Source organism: Rhinolophus sinicus, chromosome 15, assembly GCF_057876585.1.
Source record: "Rhinolophus sinicus isolate RSI-liver-muscle chromosome 15, RSI-T2T, whole genome shotgun sequence".
Taxonomy (NCBI): Eukaryota; Metazoa; Chordata; class Mammalia; order Chiroptera; family Rhinolophidae; genus Rhinolophus; species Rhinolophus sinicus.
Window position 1 is genome coordinate 111,719,937 of NC_142515.1, and position 22,121 is coordinate 111,742,057.

General features: G+C 36.6%; 1 protein-coding gene across 2 annotated transcripts in view; it reads left to right on the forward strand.

Annotated features, from left to right (window-relative positions):
• Nucleotides 1–8,254: 8,254 nt before the first annotated feature.
• Nucleotides 8,255–22,121, forward strand: part of LRBA (LPS responsive beige-like anchor protein) — a 561,748-nt gene continuing 547,881 nt past the window's right edge. For both annotated transcript variants that reach the window (XM_019722880.3, XM_019722903.3), the window contains exons 1-2: nucleotides 8,255–8,395; nucleotides 8,742–9,165. In XM_019722880.3, coding sequence (XP_019578439.3) covers nucleotides 8,950–9,165 — 216 coding nt within the window. In that variant the 5' untranslated portion in view covers nucleotides 8,255–8,395; nucleotides 8,742–8,949. The remainder of the gene's footprint in view (nucleotides 8,396–8,741; nucleotides 9,166–22,121) is intronic.

Genomic DNA, 22,121 nt, shown 5'->3' on the forward strand with positions numbered 1-22,121 from the left:
TCTTAACTAGTACACAGTTTTATGATGTTTATTATAGCAAAATATTAAAGATTGGTTAAATTATGGTCTAGTCAGTAATGTAATAATATACAGTTAAGGTCATGTTTCAAAGAGTATTTAGTGACATGGAAAATGGTAACGATGTATTTCTAAGTGAAAAACGCAGGTTACAAGTACTATGTTTAGCATGATTTCAATTTGGATTACACATTTATTTAGTGGAAATACATACATACACCAAATGTTAGAGATGGTATCTCTGGGTATTGCAATTGTGGGTGCGTATATAGTATATACGTACTTTTTTCTTTTTCATTTTTGAACTTTTCTGCATTTCCCAAACTTTCTACACTTAACATGCATTATTTTTCCAATTACGTAAGAACCTTCAATGTTATTTAAAGTAAAAGCGAGAAATATAGTGGGAGGGATAACAAATGTACCATCATCAATTTTGTGACAGATAACGGAAATTTGGTGGGGAAAGAAGGGTGGGAAGAACTGAACATTCGAATGCAGCTATAAAACAAATGCGATTTCTTTCACAGGTGCAGCCACCAGTGCAGATATGTCTCATACTTTTCCATTAGCCGATATCTTATTAACCAGAGTCATGAGTAAGCACAGTCATATCCTGATCATTTTCCTCCTTCTTGAGTCGCTTTCCTCCCTTGGCTTCCGTGACTCCCCACTCCTATTTTCCATCTAGGTCAGTAGCCTCCCCTTTCTCAATCTCCTTTGCTAGTTCCTTCTCTTCTCAACTCCCTTTACATTCCAAAGAGCCCCAGACTTGGCCTTGAGTCTCTTTTCTCATCTACCACAGAGGAAAAGCCTGCAGGAGTCAGGTCAGTAACAAATGAGGCAAGTTCTTGCTTTCACAATTACCCCAGCCCAAGTCCAGTCATCTCCATCTCAGTCAATAGCATATCTACCAGCTGTTCAAGTCAAAAATCTAGAAGGCATCTTTCATTGTTCCCTTTTTCTCATCTTCATTTCTTCACATCCAGTACATCAGCAAATTCTGTTGGTTCTATTGTCAAAATATATCTGGAATCCTTTTCTTTCCCCTTTTCAGCCTCCATCTTGTGTAGGTTATTTAAGTGTTATCCTGACTGGTCTCTCATTTATTTTTGCTGGGCCCCCATCCATTCTTCACACACAGCCAGGTGTTGTATTAATTTTTGGATTTGGAATTGAAAATTCAGAAGATAAGGCTCTGGTCTTCTTTCATTCTTCTGATTGAAAAGGTGAAACTTACCAAGTTTGTCTGAATTATCACAACTTAGAATTATTAGTACTAAGAAAAAGTGAATTCACTTTGGTTTCCTAGCAGTCAAATATTTGGGAACCTAAAAAACAACAATAAAAATTTTTATTTGCTTACTTGTTCTGCTCACTTTGTATGCCACCACCTACGTTAACAATGATTGAAGGACAATTGAAAAAAAAAAAAAAAAAGGAAATTATATTCCATTCTTGATTCTCATCCACCTGTAAAGAACAAAACAGAGAGGCTGAAATAAATGTGTATTATAGTCTGGAGGGGGCTTAGCAAACTTGTTCTCACTTAAGTTAGGCTTACCTCATTTTTCCAGGCCCTCAATACCTCAATGCAATAGTGCTGGGGTTTTTTTTGCCTTCTAAGCTTCTACAACTATGACTCACAGAACTAGAACTAGATCAGTACTGCTATGTGTTACTTTCTATATTAGATTTTTCTCAACTGGTTAAAATGACATAAGCAAAATACATTTTGTTTTTCTGAAGCTTAAACACACAGTTAAGCTGTCTAGCAATCACCCATTTTAAGAAACTGGATTTAGCAGAGGAATAAAGACTTTCTAATTTTACTATACAACATAAAATAATTTCCCCCAGCTATTTCCTCCAGTGGCTGATCACAGAACTTCCAGTAATCTCATTTAGACCCTGAAAATTAGAATACATTTTCCTAAGTAGTAACTTCTTATTTTCTAACCACATTTTACTTTAGAAATAAACCATTTTGAAGTTGGCATTATTTCTATGTTGCCTTTAACATGAAATCTAGCAACTGTCTTTTCATTACACAGAACTCTCAATTCTTCTCTCCTGATTTAAAGACTGTTGCTTTTGGAATAGAAATATGTCATCTAGATTGTCCAGGTTTAGGGACACTGTAGATTGTTTCCAATAATCTAAATGAGTGATACGAAAATCTTTACACAAGTTATTTTAATTAACATTAACAATATTATATATGCCATCAAAAGAGTATTATGAAATCAAATAAAAATAAATTAGTTCAGTGGCTATAAACCTTGGCTCTACATTAGAATTAACTGGGAAGCTGTAAGCTGTAAAAAATACTGATGCCTGGGCCATACTCAAGATTCTGATTTAATTGTCCTGGGCATTGGGATTTATGAAAGGTTCCAGGTGATTCTAAAGCATGGCCAAGGATAAGACCCACAGAGCTAGGCAATTACAGATCCAAGTCATTTTCTGTATTTGAGGCTAGCTGCATATATGAAAAAGGTGGAAATATATTTTCCTTTTCGTGTTTAGTTTTAAACAACACAAATTTATTATGTTACAGTTCTAGAGGTCAGAAGCCACGGGCCTCTTCCTCTATCTTCAAAGCCATCAGTGTAGCACCTTAAAATTTCTCACTGATTATAACCTTTCTTTCACTTGTAAGGACCCTGTGATTACATTGGGTTCACCTATATAATCCAGGATAATCTTCCATGTTAAGATCTTGATTTAATGATCTGCAAAGTCCTCTTTCCATGTGAGGTAATATATTCACAGGTTCCAGGGATTAGGACGTAGACATCTTTGGGGCGGGGGAGGGGAGCATTCTGCTGCCTACCACACACCCCAGAGTCTGTAGTTGTTTTCCTCTTTTGACTTTACACACTTTCACTGATGATCTTTCTGGTGGGTGATACATTTTAATCTCCAACTCCATTTGTGATTCTACATTGGACGTTTTCCCTTTGATGTCCCATAGGCCCTGGAACCCATGCTGTTTTTTACTTTTAGGAATTTGTATACTTTGCTACTTGTTTTGAACATTTTTCTCAAATCATACTATCCTCTTTGTCTTTCAAGACAGAATACCTGTCTTTCAAGGCATTCTTTTCTCCATGAAGCTTATTTTTTTGAGATATAATTGACATATAATACTGTGTAAGTTTAAGCTGTACAACACATTGATTTGATACATTTGAATACTGCAATGATTGTAGCATTTAGCTGACATCTCTATCATGTCACATAATTAGCATTCTTTTTTTTTGTGGTGAGAACAGTTAAGATTTAGTCTTTTAGCCATTCTGAAGTTTATAATACAGTATTGTTGACTATAATTACTATATTGTGCATTAGATCTTCGGGATTTATCTACTAGTTGCAAGTTTGTACCCTTAAACATCTCCCCAATTCTTTCACATCCCGCTCCCCAGCCTATACATTACAGAAGTCATCTTTTTCTGTCTACTTGGGAGTACTAATAGCAATTCAAAGTTTAAATCCCAGACAGTAAGGGCTAGAAAATGTTTCTTTTTCTGTTTGCTTGAAGTCAATCTTCTCGTGTCTCATTTCTTATGTGAACTCCCACTTCTATTTTGATGACGCAAATGATAACCTACTATTTTGAGGGGACACATTGACCTTTCAGACACCTCCATGGACAAGTGATTCACAATTTAGCCGACAGTGCCAATAGTCATTCTAGGGATATGCACTTATATAGATTACAAAAGTGGGATGGGGTGGTGCATGTTTCATTGAAGTCACATGACAATTACTATCTTACTATATCGTAAGAGATACTGCAAATGGGCTACCTATTTACACACTACTTAACAAAATAGAGATGGGAAAACAGAAGGCAAATCAACCAACCTACTCTATGTCCGTGTCAACTACATGAAATATTGCATTAATATGTATTTTATGCCTTGGTTAACATACTTGTTGAAAATGAAGTTGCCCCTCTCAATGTCTCTACCCTTTGTGTGACATGCACAAGAAAAAAAAAGAATTTAAAAGTGCCCCAAATATAATAAATTGATAAGGATCATTTTGAATTGCTAGATATTGAATAATCACATGAACTTTTAATGTTAAACTTTTGATTTTCCAACTGTAAGAGTAAGAAATGTCTTTTCTCTTAAATTCTAATTATTTCCAGAGTCTAACGCCCCCCAAAATGTTGTTAATAAAGGTTACTCACATTTGAAGTTTTATTCAACATTTGGAAAATTTAATGAACAGTGAAAGCAATGTTTGACTTCCTAACAGAGAGGGTGCTGCAAGTTAGGGCCACAAATTCCCAGCCTTATGCTAAATAACATAAGCTATGCTAAATAACAATTTGAAGAAAACTCCAAATTCAGGGGTATACATTAAGTTGCACAGCAAATCATGTAGGTTTAATCATTTAATACATACCCTAGGAAAATGTCAAGAAGTATCCATCCCATCTTTGTTATCAAAATTTTATTTTTTTAATATAGGTGAGGGTTTGTAGATCAATAATCTTGATTTTACTATAAAATTACATTCTCTTCACTTGAATTCCTCTGAGTTATGCACAAGCCTTCCTGTTTTGAATCAACTTTTTTTTTTCCTGCTATGGTTTCAATATATGCTGAAGGCAAGTAAAATTATGATAAGCCTTTCAGTTCTTAATTCTGTCAGGATAGTGATGTCAGAGATACAAATTCGATAGTGATAGAAAATTTGATTCTAGCTTTATAAGAGACTTCCTTTTCCTTCCTTTATTCCCCTTATTTTTGTATACCGTGTTTCCCCGAAAATAAGACTTAGCCAGACAATCAGCTCTAATGCGTCTTTTGGAGCAAAAATTAAAATAAGACCCGGTATTAGATTATATTAACTATATTATATTTTATTACATTATATTATATTATACCTGGTCTTACATTATAGTAAAATAAGATTGGGTCTTATGTCGTGCAGGGCGTCCTGCGGGGTCTCTGGTCCCGCTCCCCACAAGAGAACGCAGGATATGGTGAGGCCAAAAAGGAACACCCACGGAGCTATAAGTAGGGGAGTCATATTACTATATTCTCTCTGGTGGCATCCACCTCTCTGCAATCCGCTCTTGTTAGCTCAGCCACCATCTTCTTGCTAGCCCCCATTTTCTGCTAGCGTAGCCACAGCAGTTATATTAGTGGCCAATGGCTCACTGGTTACAGCTGACGGCCAACTAGCCACAGCTGATGGCCATCCAATCACAGTTGATGGCCATTTACTACCTGAGCCAGCACCTTTCTATGTGAGGCCGAGAGCCTGGAAACTGCTTTCTGGGCCTCTGTCCCCACATCTTATATTAATTTTTGCTCCAAAAGACGAATTAGAGCTGATTGTCTGGCTAGGTCTTATTTTCGGGGAAACACGGTAGTAGTCGAGTGTATGATAGAGGGATACAAGTAAGGCAGTCCTATAAACTCATCTGTTGATAGTTCATATGAAGACTTTTGACTAGAAACCTTCCATTATAGTATCGAGAAATATAAACAAAATTTAACAAATGGTAAAACTGTTTTCCATTTTGAGATCACCATATATACCAAGATCTTCCTTCCTCTGATAGTAGTTGTATAGACTCAAGCGAGGGCTTTCAGGCCAGAAAAATTAAAGCAAGTTCACTTTAGAGTTTTAACTTAATCCAAATAGTATGTCTTGTGTACCTGCAATATTCAAAGTATTGTGCCATGAAGTACCTGCAATATTCAAAGTATTGTGCCATGAAGGCACTATACCTGTGCTTAACAGGTATAGTGTACCCTGAAGCACTTTCACAGTTCTATTCTTTTTACATAAATAATAATACACAGCTATTGTATCTAAACTGTGGCTTGGCTAGAAGTAAAATTTCCCCTTGGCCTTCCTTATACTTCTTTCTCCAGTGAAACTCTGGTTTTTGCTATTTTACTATAACCAGGGGCGAAATAAAGCAGGATGTTGAATAATTCTGAAAAATTATAAAATATAGTTGACAGTTTTGGGGGAAATATTTGTATAATTGTCTTATGTCCCCTTTTGTTTTGCCAGAACGGTGTTAACAGTAAGTTGGCAAATTCATGATAGACACAAACCTTAGCCCTAAATCATTTATACTGAGTAATTGTGACACACTGTGTTTAGGGCATTTTCACTACCATCATCTTCTCCTTCATAATGGAGGATATTTATTTAGTTAACAAATACTTTACTAGCACTTATAAGCTGGATGTATAAACATACTCAGGGTTGGACTATTTGCTTAAATCTGAGGAAACAAAAATGCTATTAGAAGCCTCATTGTTTACTGCTTCCCTACCTCCTTCCCTACAGATGTGTTAAAGGTCAAGTGAAAGTTGTCTCTCTCCCGCAGGCACACCACACTCCCTTGTTCCAGACTTATTCATTTAACCATGTGAAATATAAACCTGGGGTGTTTAAATTTTTTTTTTTTCAGGGGTTTTAGGAATGGCAAGCCACTGATGTTGCTTCTTACCCTGGCAATGCACGAGCCACGAATTCAGACCACAAGAAAAATGTCTGCCTCATCTTTGCAGTATTTAAACCCACTTACTGAAAACAAATCTTTAACGAACATTTGCAACCACATAAGATTTGGTGCAGCTGAATTCATTTTAGTATTTTAAAAAGGTAACACTTTTCTAAAGACACTCTGCTTGTCTTTTCGTGTTGCCTCCTTCTTCCCAAATTTCCATGTGATAGTTAAAATTCAGTTGACTTTTCAAGCCCATCGCAAATAACTCTCTAGGAAACTATTTCATCTCTCAAACCAATATTTTTTTTCTTCTGACTCCTCCATAGTACTTCCTAACTTTTGTTTGACTCCCACTTTTTGCTTCACTTTCATTTTAGGGAACTATGAGTTTTTTAAACATTATTTTTTCAGAAGGCCTTATAATGTCAGAGAGTACCAGAAAGGGTGAAAAGCCACTTTTCTCTATATTTGTTTGGTTTTCACTAATGCATCAGGAAGAATGCTTTACTGTTAATTGTGGGGGTGGAAGGGAAGGACATATTATGATGATCTGTGCTGGTTTCAATCTTAATTTACCTTTTAAACTAATCTGAGAATGAGTTGAACCTAACTTTCACATTGGAAAATCACGAGAGGGGGGGAAAAACAAACCCTTCAGAGATCTACAGGCAAAATTAACCCCGCCTCTACGCTATTTGGAGCAGCTGTCTCAGGAATCCTCCCTCCCTTAAAATGTGGGAGAGGTTTGGTGGGGCGGCAGCTGCAAAGCAAGGAATCTTTTCCATTCCTCGTGGACAGCATCCCCCGCCCACCCCCTTTCAAACGGTGGCAGCTGTCGGGGCATCCCAGTGGAAATCTTTTTCTAAGTCTTCGCTGAACGCGGCGGGCGGGCCGCAGCTGACAGCAGTCATCGGTGGGCACTCTGCCCCTTCGACAAGGACAACAGCCTCGCTGGCTCCATCGCTGCCACCTCGCTGGCTCGTAGCGGTCCCTCAGGTGTCCTCCAAACCCAAGAAGACACCTTGGCAACGTGGGGCGGGTTCCGTCCGCGCCAGGGGGACCCTACGGGAACCTAACAGAAGGAGCATCAGAATCACCGCCTCAGCACTTGCCAAAGCACCTTCCCAGGTTGGGGGTGGGAGGCAGGGGAAGAGTCGGCTCCTAGGAAAAAAGGTCTTTCCCCGCCGGGCTGGGGACACACCTGGTGCTACTTGAGCAGCGCGCCTACTCGGGTGCCCGCCCTCACACGCTGTCCTGCCAGCAAGTCGGGGCCCAAGCCCTCCCCGGACCCCCTAGGCCACCCGCGCGTCCCCACCCCGCCGCGCGGTGGCCTCCGCCTTCGCTCGCGCAGGCGCACGCCGCGCCTGGCAGCCCGTGGCGCTGTCATGGCGGCGGGGAGCAGCTTCAGTGGGCACTGGGGCAGCCGTGCGATCCGCGGCGGGGCGAGCTGTGCCAGTAGCATCCTCAGCACCGCCAGCAGCCTCAGCCGCGGCGGCCGTAGCACCAGCAGCGGCTGTTTTTGCAAAGGTTGAGCGCAGGGGTGGGGCGGACCAGGAAGCCAAAGAGTTTTGTGCAGCCGCGGACTCCCGGGGAGCGGACTAGGGAAACTTGGAGGCTGCGACCAGGTGCACTGACCTCTCTCTCCTCCCTCCTCTCCTCGCCATCTCCACCGGGCATCCCCTCCTTTCTGGCCACGACACACCTGCCCTCCTCTCCCCGTTGAACCTCAGGTGCCTGAGCGGTGATCCACTCCTCCCCCTGGGCCGAGCGTTGAGAATAATCACCGCCCCCTTCCCCCGCCTTTTCCTGCCCTGGATCTCCGCCGCCACCTCCGTCTCGCGGCTCCCTGGCGGGGGGTGAGGACGAGTCCGGAGTATCTGGGTGAGGAGTAACTTTTTACCTCGATGTGTAGCTTGGGGGCCCCCTCCTTTCCTCCGATCCCACCCCCCCGCCCCTTTCCCAGCGACAGTTTCTCTTTTCGTGCACCTGTGAGGAGAGGTTGCCCTGCGCCTAGAACCTGCGAGAGTGGGGGAGGAGTAAACCTGTTCAGGGGCCTCTTGAACCCGCCTTCACTCGGAACCCAGCTCCTCGAGCCGGGGAGAGCGGGTGGCTGGGAGTGGGGGCCCTTTAGTAACTTATGTGACGGACGATAACTATTCCCCTCTCTCCCCCCAAACACCCTAAAACAAAACCTAGCCTATTTAACGTTTATCTAATCTTCCAATAGGGTTTGGCGTTGTTGTCAGCCTCGGGGAGAGAGATTGGACAAATATTCTCCAAGAGGAGGGCGACGCCAAGGACTTTCCACTTCAACTGCTTTTGGGGGTTCTCCACAACTTGGGAGAGTGACCCTTTTCGCTTTGCGTTGCGTGTGCTTGTCACTAGTGCAGCGATTGCTGTATTCAGAGTGACTCCGAGTTGCTTGTGAACTAGCGATGGCTAGTGAAGACAATGTCCCTTCCCCGCCACCAACAGGTGATGACGGGGGAGGTGGAGGGAAAGGAGAAGAAACCTCTGCTGAAGAGGGTGCATTGTCCCTGAAACCAGGGCTCCCCATCAGGGGCATCAGAATGAAATTTGCCGTGTTGACGGGGTTGGTTGAAGTTGGAGAAGTATCCAATAGGGATATTGTAGAAACTGTCTTTAACCTGGTAAGTAGATAACTATTTTACAAGCATATATTCTCGGTGGGTTGTGGAACAAGATGTTAAAGGGTAGCCATGTGCTTTACTCAAACTAAGGATCGCTTTTTCCGTGGGTAGAAATTTCTGCAGACCTAAATGCAACAATTTCTTGTATTTTTTAATTTAAGGGGAATTATGTAAACTCAGATGTTCCAGCTTTTCTGAAAGTGAACACATAGATCACGTTTGTGCTGAGAAAATAATTGTTGCCACGGAAGTATTTTGGGGGTTTCCACTGGAGTTTAATTCTGTAATTTTACCCCCCTTGGGATGTATAAGTAAGTTTGCATTTCTCTTTGACATTTTAAATAAGTCCTGGTGACCATATTTTTTGGACTTGAGAAATAATGTAAATGGTAGTCCTACCTACTCGTTGGAGTTTGCCTAAGTTTGCCATAATTTTTGAACATGAAAGTTTTGTTCATAGGGCTGATGAAAGATTAATTTGCTGCAAAGTTAGCGTTTATTTTAAATTTTGACTAGTTTTATTTTAAGGCATAACTAACAAATGTTAAATTTTGGGATGAATTTAGGGTTAAATCGTGAAAATTGAATGACAATTTGAAAAGAGGATTGTGGCAGATATAGTATAATCAGTATTTCTTTTGTAAATTTATGTCTAGCAGTAAAGCATATTTGGTCATTAGAAGTTGCTGGTTATACTAGGAGCTGTGAATGTTAGTTTTAAAAGATATGCAATACTTTTCCTTTTCCTCTATTCCATTCTTAGAAATGATTATCATTTCTAAGGGGGTTTTTTAGGTTTCTTTATTCCAATCTCTGTTGCCCATCAATGTAAACAATACATAGTAAATTGGATCTTAAAATACTTTCCTCTCTACCACCTACTCACCTGTTAGAAGATAACAGATGAGAACAAATACTAATCAGCAGTAGTAATAATTGCTTAGCACCTTTCACTGTTGCCTCTATGTTTTCAAGGTTAGACTTATTTTATTTCAGGGCAGTTAATTATTTCCTTCACCAGACCTTTACTAAATAGTCACCTACAATACAACTTCTAGAATGAGAAAGTGGCTAGATGAAATTCACTTACTTTGGGAATATGAAATCTTTGAATAGAGGGTATTTCTCTACTCTGTTTTTTTTTTTGTTTTTTGTTTTTGTCATACACATATATTTTTAACTATATGTTATGGAAATGTTCAAATGTGCACAAAAATAGACTAGTATAAGGAACACTGGTATCGATCATCAATTGCAACAATTATCAACATTTTGGATATCTGGTGTGTCTGGGGACTTTAAAAGTTTGTGAATCTCAAGGAGATAAATGGTAAATTGACGTATTCCTTTACCTCAGCGTAGACTTGAAAACTTTCCTTTTCGATTTCCTTTTTTCTTTTTCTAAACCTCCTGTGCCTTGGATGATAAACAGAAATCTGTGGTAGTGATAGAGTCCATGATGGGTTGTTTTGTGTGTGAAATACAACATTCCTCTGGCAGAAGGAGGATTCCAACTCCTCTGTTATTTAGAATATGTCCTGTGAATGACCAAACATGAGTCACTTACGTTTTCTCATTAAGGAAAATTCAAATTGTCTAGTAATGGTTTGCTTATATGCTGCCCAGAACTGTAGGCCTGGTAGAGATTTTAAGGTTATTGGTTAAGTTCTTCACAGCTGCTTTTCAGGGTAATGGATGTTTGGCTAGAAGGAGAGGGAAAAATCTGTTCAGTTACACCTCCTCATCACCATCATTCTCTTCTCATGTAGAGCAGAGCAAGTTGCAGAGATGATTAGATTAGTTCCTCTCTCTTCATTCTCCTGTACATACTTTTCATACTTCTTCGTGGATATCTAGGGTCTTGGCCAGTCTTCAGAAAACCTTGGGAACCGAAATGTTGGGAATCTGGTGAGCTAATCCATCTGGATGTTAATGCAGCTGCACCTAAATATTTCCTAATTGATAGTTGTAAGCCCTAGCCTTTAATCTCAAGGAAGGGAATCGCATTAATAATAAGTGATGTTAAAAAGTTACTGCTATTTACTGTGTGAATGGGTCAGGTGTTGTACATATATTTTTTAATTCTTCCCTCATGTGGGCACACCTCATGTTACTGTGCTTTGCTTGATTGCGCTTCACAGGTGTTGCCTTTTCTACAAATTGAAGGTAATACCCTCCACCGGCAAAAAGATTACAACCCACTTTATTGCAGTGGTCTAGAACTGAACCCACAATGTCTCCTAAGTATGCCTGTATCTCACTCTCTAGAAAAGGAAACAGGCACTGACAGCTTAAATAGATGGTCTACAATTTGATGATTCTGAGACTGGCCACCTTTCCAGGAATATATCTGCCTCTTGACTTGATGTATAATTGTTTGCTCCCCTACGCAAGTATTTATAGCTTAGGTATAGCTTTCCCCAATGTAAGGACACAGAAATCATTGGTGCTGCTAAATGTTGATGGTGAAACCTCCATGATTACATTTCATTTCTTATTTAACTTTCGGATAGCTTTGAAAAAACGGCTTAAAGAAGACCTTAAAATTAAAACAATACAAAACACATTTGGTCCTTCAGTTGTTTTTTTTCACTCAGAATGTGAATGCAGAAAGTTGATCATTAACTTTTTTTATTGTCAGTACATTGGATTAAAATTAAAATGAAAAATGGGATGCAGGCAGAAGAATAACATGAAATACTATAATAAGTAATGAAATACTAGGACAACATAAGCCCTGTAAACCTTCCATCTAGCTTAAGCAATATATTACCGATATCACTGAATCCTCATGTGTGCTCCTCTTTCATCCTGTCTTCACTGGATTTTTCATTAGAAAGTTCAAACTATTATTTATAGCTATTACAACTTTTTCCTATTTTTCAGGCATTTTATTAAAAGATTATGTTTTACTGATTCTTTTTTACTGATTACATTTTACCTACTTTAAATAATAAAGTTTAAAATTAACCTCTCCCCAGAATTGTCCAAATTAGTGGTTGAGCCATATAACTCCAGAGGTCTTTCTGTACAACTTTGCTCCCAACTTTGCTAAAGTATCTTGGCCTTACTCTGTTATAAATACCTTTGAAATTGACCACCCTTGTAATGTGTTTCGCAAATCTGTTTTATAGGTAAGGTTTGTGATTAATAGTTCACTTATGTGTTCAAGTGCTTCAAATTTCTGGTCAACTTTTACGTTTTTCTAGTTGCAATTTAAAACCATTTTATTTTGTTTTAGTCTTATGCTAACGTTATTTGTCAGACTTTTGGACCCAGAATAATAAATATATTGGCATGTTTCCAGGAACTTGATGCTGAGTTTAAGGCTTTTTCCATCAGGTATTTTAAAGGTTTTCAGTGCTGCTTAATTCAAGAAGAGTGTTTCTCATGCTCTGGTGGCTGATACATGTTTTCATGACATTTTTTTTTTTGCTTAAAAAGTATCAGATTTTACTTACAATGTTAAACCTTAAAAGATGGATTATAAGTTTTAATTACAGTATTCCCACATTATCCCCAGTTTTGCTTTCTGCAGTTTCAGTTTATCTGCAGTCAATTGTGGTCCCAAAATAATAAATGGAAAATTCCAGAAATAAGCAATTCATAAGTTTTAACCCCTCCCACTGTTAGTTGTTTAGTAGCTGTCTCTTTTATTAGTCAGTATTGCAATGCTTGTATTCAAGTAACCCTAATTTTACTTAATAATGGCCTCAAAGTGCAAAAGTAGTTTAAAAAAGTGTTATAGGAAAAATATAGCATACGATGTTGGACAATTAAGTTCGCGAACTCATCCTAGAAAAAGTTGTACATACGTCATTTCTGGCTATCACTACGGTCACCTTCGAAGTACTCCCCTTGGGAAGCTATGGACCGATGCCAGCACCTAGTCCACCCTTCAAAGCAATTGTGGAACTTTTTTTCTGGAATGGCCATCAGAGCTATCGTATTACCCTTGATGTCCTGAATGTCATCAAAATGTCTTCCTTTCGATATTTCCTTTATCTTCGGATAAAGAAAAAAGTCATTGGGGGCCAGATCAGGTGAGTAGGGAGCGTGTTCCAATACAGTTATTCGTTTACTGGCTAAAATCTCCCTCACAGACAGTGCCATGTGAGCTGGTGCATTGTCGTGATGCAAGAGCCATGAATTGTTGGCGAAAAGTTCAGGTCGTCTAACTTTTTCACGCAGCCTTGTCAGCACTTTCAAATAGTAAACTTGGTTAGCTATTTGTCCAGTTGGTACAATTTCATAATGAGTAATCCTTCTGATATCAAAAAAAGGTTAGCAACATCGTTGTAACAAAGTTTGAGAACTTAATTGTCAGACCTCTTATGTAGGGTTTGGTACTATCCTTGGTTTCAGTCATCCACTGGGGGTCTTGGGACACATTCCCTGTGGATAAGGTGGGACTACTGTACTGATTATATGGCTTTTGATATAGGTCCTGCTAAATATTAATGGTGCAGCATCTTCATACCTACAGGAGTTGAGCACATCACACAGAGGCTCCGTTTGTATTGACTGTGTGCAGAGGGTGTACTTGTAGACTTAAAGGAGCAGCTGCTTGCTATTCCATTCTAGCTGATTGTTGTGCTACAGTAACATGGACCTAATGGTGTAATATCTTTTGATTTTTCAGGAAGAATTGGAAATCTGTAGCTTAGAAAATAACATTTTAAAACATTAAAATATTAAAAAGTACTGTGTGGGACATAAATCCATAGGTAGTTACTTTTCAAGTTTTTATATGAACCTTAATTGAAAAGATAATCATTGAACATATTTTTATTCTGATACGTGTATCTGGAATTATTCCCTCCTTAATACCTGCTTTCATGAGTTTAAGGGTTAAGAGTAATCCATTCTAGAAATATACTTGTTAATAGGCTTCCATCCATATCAGTTGGTAATTCAAGTTATAAGTAGTAGGAAACCTGAACTAGTTTTAAACACAGTAAAAAGGATTTATAGATTCATTTATCTGGAAGTCCAAAGGTAGGGCAAGACTTACAGTAACAATAATATTAAAGACCAGTTTCTTTCCATTTTGTTCTGCTTTCTGTGATGTCAGCTTCAATTTGTTACTGTTCCTCTCATGGATGTAGTATGGCTGCCAGTGGCAGTTGGGGCCATATGTATTTTTGTTCGCATCTCTTGGGAGAGAGCGCCTCTCTGTCCTAACATCTGTCTTCCAAAGAAGAGTGCTGATTGGACCACTGAATCAATGACTGTAGACATTGAAATACACGGATTGGTTGTAGGAAACCAGGACTAACTGCTGTACCTAAGGATGGAGTCAGTTTCTCTGAACTACCTGGGCTGTGTGGGGTGGGGTGGATACACAAAAATCTGGTTAAGACATTGGAAGGGTAGATGGATGTTGGATAGGCAAACAATGATGTCCACGGTTCTCCTTTTCAAATTCATAATTATATAATAGTAATGTTAAAGATATTTATGTGAAGAGGAAAAAATACTGTTCATTATCCCAACGCCATGTTGTGATCTTGAACAAGTTTTTTTTTTTTTTTTTTTTAACTTCTTAGAAGTTTTTTTTACCTTCTTAGTGTCTTAGTTTCCCCAATGTAGGGAGAACCTACATTGTAGTAAAGATTAAATGAATGAATACTTGTAAAGCAGGTAAAATAATTTGTAGCACATTAAATGCTATTATAACTATTTGCTATTGTAATATTTGTAATTTTAGTTATAGTCATCATATTCATACCTTACAATTTTTTAATTTCTATGTAGCTATTAGCCTTATTAGCTCTGCAATATACTGTGTAATTCTTGGAATTTGTTTAACCGCCATTGTGATTTTTTACAAGTGACTTATTTTTAAACATCTTTATTGTGGTATAATTTATATTCCATGAAATTCATGTATACTTGTTTTAATTGTATACTTGTTTTAAGTATACAATTAAGTGATTTTTAGTACGTTTACAGAGCTGTGCAGGCATTATCACAGTCTCATTTTAGAACTTCACATCCTATGTTCAAGATGTCATAAAGTTTTAGCTCTTAAATTTAGGCTTATGATTCATTTTAAGTTAATTTTTTGTATGCTGTGAGAGAATAATAAGATAGGGGTCTAAATTCATAATTTTGTATTTGGATATCCAGTTGTCTCACTGCTGTTTGTTGAAAAGGGTATTGTTTCCCACTGAATTGCCTTGGCACCTTTGTCAAAAATCACTTGACATAAGGGTAAGGATTTATCTAGATTCTTATTTTTTTTCCTATTGATTTATAAGTGTATTCTTATACCACTTCCAAACTGTCTTGATTACTGTAGCTTTGTAGTAAGTTTTAGAATAGGGATGGATGTACTTTTGTCTTCTTTTTCAAGATTATTTTGGCTGTTTTAGGTCCTTTACATTTCCATGTGAATTAAAGATCAGCTTGTCAATTTCTGTAAAAAAGCAGGCTGGGATTTTGATGAGGAGGTGGTTGAATGAATCTGTAGATCACTTTGGGGGAGTATTGAGTTTCCCAGTCCACGAATATAGAATGTCTTTTAATTTGTCTTCCTTAATTTATTTCATCAATGTTTTGTAGTTTTCAATGTAGGAGATGAATTATTTTTGAGTTAATGTTTTCTTGTTTTTTTTTTTTTTTTTTTTGTCATTAAAATGTGTCTAGGCATCTTTGTGCACTGAAATTTCTAGAAGAGAAATAAATATTTCAAAGTATATGAACATTTGTATAGATCACAAGTAGATATTGTTAGATTGTTCATTAATGTGGATAATTAAAAGAAATTTGGATAAATTTTAAAATCCTTATAGTTTCTTAGAATTAATAGTATTGATCATGTAGGCTCCTTCCGGTATACAGTCTTGTTTCCATTAGAATTGGTTCCTTTTAAACCGAGAAATCATTTGGGAGTTGAAAAATCAGAATTTTTTTTTTTCTGTTTGTGAATTAATAGAAAAGGAAACTAAGTTTTTCTTTTTTCTCATATTGACCTAGCTGAACTAATCTATTAGGTTGGTGCAAAAATAATTGCGGTCTTTGCAATTTTTTTAAAAATCTTTTAAACCATAATTACTTTTGTGCCAATCCAAATATTTTTTATATTATAAAGTATCTCTCTTTCACACCTGTATTCTTTAAAATGTTTTTAATAGTTTTTGTGTACTTGAAAGATAAATGTCCAGAATATTTAGATAATAGTTTTATTTATCTTTGTACCTCTCGAACTTTTCACAGTGAACGATACTTAAAAAATGTTTGTTAAATGAAAACGTCTTAATCTTTTCATCAAATAAATTATAATCATTAGTAAGCCTGATATCTATTTTTATTTTCTGCCAAAGTTATGTTGTTAAAACCTCAGTACACATTTCTTTTATTATTTTCTGACTATTTCTTATGAAGATAATTGTCAGGCAGTTTGTATTTTTCGTTGTCCAATTTGAGTTACCTCCGTATCTCTTTTAACTCTAAGAGGAGCAATATCATTAATTTATTTTCAAAATAGTTGCATAACCTGCTCTTAAAATAATTTTTTCCTCTTATTCAAATATTAGTTCATTAGCTCTAATGTAATGGGATATACATTCAGAAACCTACTTGTGTGTAGATTTCTAGTGAGTCTTTGGCTTAAAAGCTGTTGGGACAAAATACAAAGTAAAAAACAAAATAAAGACAACAGTAAAAAAAAAAAAGCTGTTAAGAATATATGGATCCTAACGGACTAATTTCATAAAACACTCTTGGTTTTAGATTTTTAAAGATGATTTTGTCTGTGAATTAGTGTTTTCTTTTTTTTTTTGATTCCTTAAAGATTTAGTTGGATTGTCCAAGATTAATATATGTAATTGAATTATGCTTTGTGAAGTAGAGAATTTCCTGTCTCTGGAAGTTTTAGAAGATTGCAATTGGGAATTTTGTAAAGTGGATTCTTTTGGTAGAGGACACCAAATGATTTTTTTTTTTTTTTTTAACCGATGACTTCTAAGGTTATATAACTATCTAATGTTCATGCTCTTAAGTTTTGTTGTCTCTGTTGCATGTGGGTCTTTGTATTTATTTCTCAGAGTTCTTTTAAGCAGACTTATCCCATCAGTCTTTTAGTAATTTATATTCTATAAAAATTGCAGTTTTAGAGAGAAGTGAAGCGCTGGATTTTCTATATATGTTATGGAAAGATGAAAAACTGATGAAGTCTCAATTAGTTATGTCTTATTATAGATAAATGTATTGCTTCAGAACTGAAAAAGATTTTTTCATAGCCTAATAAGATTTTGTTTGATGAATGACTTCATTGGTGTGGAATTTTTATTTATAAACTAAATAGTGCAGTCATGCTATACATGATGTTTTGGTCAACAGCAGACCACATATGTGAGGGTATTCCCATAAGATTATAATGGAGCTGAAAAATTCCTATTGCCTAGTGACCTCATAGCTGTCTTAATGTTGTAGCTCAATGCATTACACGGATAACCATTGTGTTCCAGTTCCCTACTGTATTCAGTACAGTAACATGCTGTACAGGTTTGTAGCCTAGGGCTGTAGAGAAACAAGATTTGTCACCCCACAATATGTCTCTTTGGCGTAAGGATTATCTTAGGCTGGTTAATTTTAAGAAACAGCAGACATGGAAGAAACTCTGAAAACCAAGTAAAAATTACCCTTTTAAAAGACATTTACGTTTGTAAGGGAACTTTTCATTTTTAAGGGTGTCTGTATGAAGAAGAGGGGGGTGCCTCTTATCCATGGGGAAGACTTGAAGAAGACAAATCTACATAACAACCTTACCCATTTTTATTTGTTTATACCCATTGTTTTTCCTGGTATTGTTTATACCCATGCTTTTCCTGGTAACCACATAACTGATTCCCCATTCCCAACGTTTTTTTCCTTTGGTCTTCAGCTGAAGATTGTATTTAAAGTGGTGCCTTCAGCCATTTTGGCGAGTTACTCAGTTTTCCTGGGTTTCTCCTATGTGTATAGGAGGTATACATGTTACTAAACTTTTGTTTTTCTACTAATCTGTCTTTTATTACAGGGATGTCTCAGCCACAAACATAGAAGGATAGAGGCAGAATCATTTTTTCTTATACCATATGCCTGAGGTGTGTGGTAGGTTATACCACCTAGGTTTTTGTAAGCACATTCTTGATTTTGCACAATGACAAAATTGCCTACTGACACATTTCTCGGGATGCACTGCATCATTAAGTGGCTCATGACTCTAAATCTTTTAAAGCTATGGGAGTTTTACATAATTAGGCCTCTGGTGAGGTATTTGGATTTTGTTTCTAGTGAAAACACTTTTCTCATAAAGTAATATAAATATCTTAAAATCCTATATGTAATACCTTGTTGAATACAGTCTGTATAATCTTTGAGCTTCAAAATTTGGATAAAAATCATTACATCTTAGAGCTTATAAATACACACATACATGTATAAAAAAATGTTTTAATATGAAGCATTTTAAAAAAAGTGTTGATTTAATGTTAAATGAAAAAAACAAAAAAATTAATCCTGATAGTAATACAGTAGTTTAATCACTTTGAAATGGGATGTCAACGTCTTTTCTAGAAACAAGGGACTCATTTAAAGAATCTCATTGGTATCTACAATGGAGAAAAAGATTAATTATTCAAGAAAATTATATAAACAAACTATGAAATGATTAATATCACCAACTCATTTTCTTAGGTCAAATTGCTGTGAAAATTAATAGACATCAAACAGACATAAAATCCAAAGCATTTCAGATTAATTTCCCTTATTATGAGGTATTGCCTGTAGCCAGAAGTGAGTGGGTTATTTTTTTAGTTTACTAAGACGTTTGGTGGACTTAAGGTTCTTAATCTATTTTCAGGTGTCTTGTATTTGATGCGGGGGGTTTAGGGTGTCAGATTTTATATACAGTGGTGGTGAGATGATCTATGGCTCTTGAGGTAGGGGAAAAATATATTGATAATTGGGATGCTTTTCAGTTGAAGTTAATTATTTTGAGTTATAATAGATACTAGCAATAGCTAAGATTTATTGTGTGCCACGTTCTCTTTGACGTGTGTATTAACACAATTTAATTCTCACGATTCTCACAATTACTAGATAGGTATAGGTACTTGTGCCAAAATGACTTCTGCAAAAAATACCAGGGATGAAATAACAGGGGTTGGGGGTAGTTGGAATAGGATTGGGATGCACCATTCAAAACCTGTGGAACTTGGTAACCAGAATACTAACAAAATCGGTAGTAACCCTAATGAAAATACTAGCAAGGTTAAATATGTGCTGGTGTTTTCATGTTAGCATCACAGTCTCTTTTGTGGGACTAACTCTGGAGCTTATGCTTCCTTCTTTGAGATGTAGGCCTGTTTGTTTGTTTGTTTTTTTTTTAGCTTCTAATAAACAACATTTTTATCAGTACTGATGCAAGATGTAGCTTTCTTCATTACTTCATTGTTTTAATGCAGGGGGAAATGTCTTTGCCGTTTCTTCATCTGTACTTGCAGATTGTCAGATACCTAACATGCTGGAAAAAGCACATTAGTTCTTGCAGTCATTAAATCAGGTACTCTTTGCATTAAAGGAAAGCAATCCTGTAAACATTCAGGTTTTTTCTTAAGATACTTATGTATTGCTAAAGATTTCTCTTTATTTCTGTTGGAATAAATTACATATGAACCAACATGACTTCCACACTATTTCTACATTATTTCTCCTCCTCAGCAATTCTGTAGGAGGTAATTCAAAGTAAAGATACATGTTACAGCAGAAGAGATTATACTATTATAATATTCACTTTAGAATTGATGAAACTGAGGCACAGAGAGGATAAGTTGTTGCTCAAGTCACTGAGCAAGTAATATTGCTGAGATTCAAACTCAGAGAATATGTAGACTGAGCTCTTAACCACTAAGCCATATATGGTTTATAATTGCAGAGAACGTTAAATGTTAAATATAGTCGACCCTTGAACAACACGAGGTGTAGGGGTGCCAACCCTGCAGCACAGTTAAAAATCCATGTATAGCTTTGATTCCCCAAAAACTTAACTACTAATACCCTATTGTTGATTGGTAGCCTGACTGATAAAACATATTTTAATATGTTGTATGTATTATATACTGTATTCTTACAATAAAGTAAGCTAGAGAAAAGAATGCTATCAAGAAAATCGTAAAGAAGAGAAAATGTATTTAGAGTATTTATTGAAAAAAGTTCACATATAAGTGGACCCGTGCAGTTCAAGTCCGTGTTAAGAGTCAACTGTCGTGGCTTAAGGCATCTTTCAATCATGTAATTGGATAGTGACTTTGAGAAGGTATATGGATTTTTTTACAGCTTGCCTAACATAACCAAGATTTGCCTTATGGAAGCTATCCCTCCCCATCACTTTACCTAATCTAAAATGCATATTAGGAAAAGGGAGGCTTTAATGAATGTGCTATTCAGATTGAATGGAATTAATGACAGTTAATCATTATGCAAGATGCTGGAGTTTGCTTCTTTACTGTCATGGTTAAGATTTAATTGGCTTAGCTTCCAAGACTGAAATGACCTTGTACATTGATCCTATAAGAAAGTTGAATTTTAGTCATCTTCTTTGTGACTTTTATATAGTGACTACATTGAGCACATTTATAGGAAAGTACGATGCTTTTATTAATCAGTTGTAGAAAAGAATATCAGATGGTGTCTTTAGTATTTGTCAAGATGTGTTAATGGACCTCTAATATTCAAACGACCTTCCCTTGAAGTTGATTGGTTTCCATAATAGATTTTTCTGAATAAAGTTGCCACATAGTAGTTGTTAATATCTAGTTTTCAACTGATTGTTTCTTTCTGAAGATCAGTGGTCTGTACTAGAATTAGTGTTCTTCTACTCTGACTTTATATACAAATTTAGGAACCAAGATTTTTGTCAGTTAGGATGTGAGGAGGGAAACTAGCATTTTTTGAGGTCTATATACTTTAAAATAGATTTTCACACAGTAACATTGGAGGGTTGGAGTAATGTACTTGTACAGTGAACTTGAAATATAATGAATATATATACCAAAGTCTGCTGTATTACAAATATAAAATACCACTGTAAACATGTTAAGACACTTTGAGAGTCTTTTCTTAATGTATTCAAACTTGTGGTTAGATAACTAACTTAAATTTAGGGGAATTTTGGTTGTGTGTGTGTGTGTGTGTGTGTGTGTGTGTATTTAGCTGGTTCATGGCAGAAATGGAATTTCTTCAGGATTTGGTATGTTGGAGCTAGAGTAAAATACACAAAATAGTAGTTACAGATACAGAATTGTATATTTTTAAGAACAGTGTATTTTTGTCTTTTTTTTATCCCTTGAATACTCGTTATGGATAATTTTACAAGAATCTTTTAACTTTTGGTGTTTTCTAGAAATTGTTTTGTCTAATTTTGTCTTTTGTGTATTAGTACAATGGTGTTTTTTTCCTTCTTTCCTTTAAGTATCCTATTGACTTCCTTTTTTTTCCCTTCCCTTCTCCTCCCCATTTCTCCCTCCCTCCTTTGGTCGTGAATCTCACTTAAGCTCTTTTATGGTCTCAGAAAAATTTACCCTTCAGATTCTCAATTTTTTAAAATGTAAGTTAGGGCTGATTCTATCTTACAGGGATTGTTATTTATTAAAACACCTAATCGCCACTTATTGTTACCTTGTTTTTCTCTCCTTACCATTTATAAGCATCTAACAAAAACTCACATTTTGGAATTTAAAATTTGACCTGTTGTCAGTCAATAAAAAGAAAATAATTTTACTTGGAAAATTTTGAACATACGTAAAAGTGTGTGAGAACTCTTTTGAACCCATCAGCCAGCTTCAGTCATTATCAACATTCTTTAATTCTTTACATGTCTAAATATGTCATTTTAACCAATGACATATGGCTTCTATATGTTTGTTTTCTTTAGCTCTCCATGATTTGTTCTTTGAAATTGTAATACT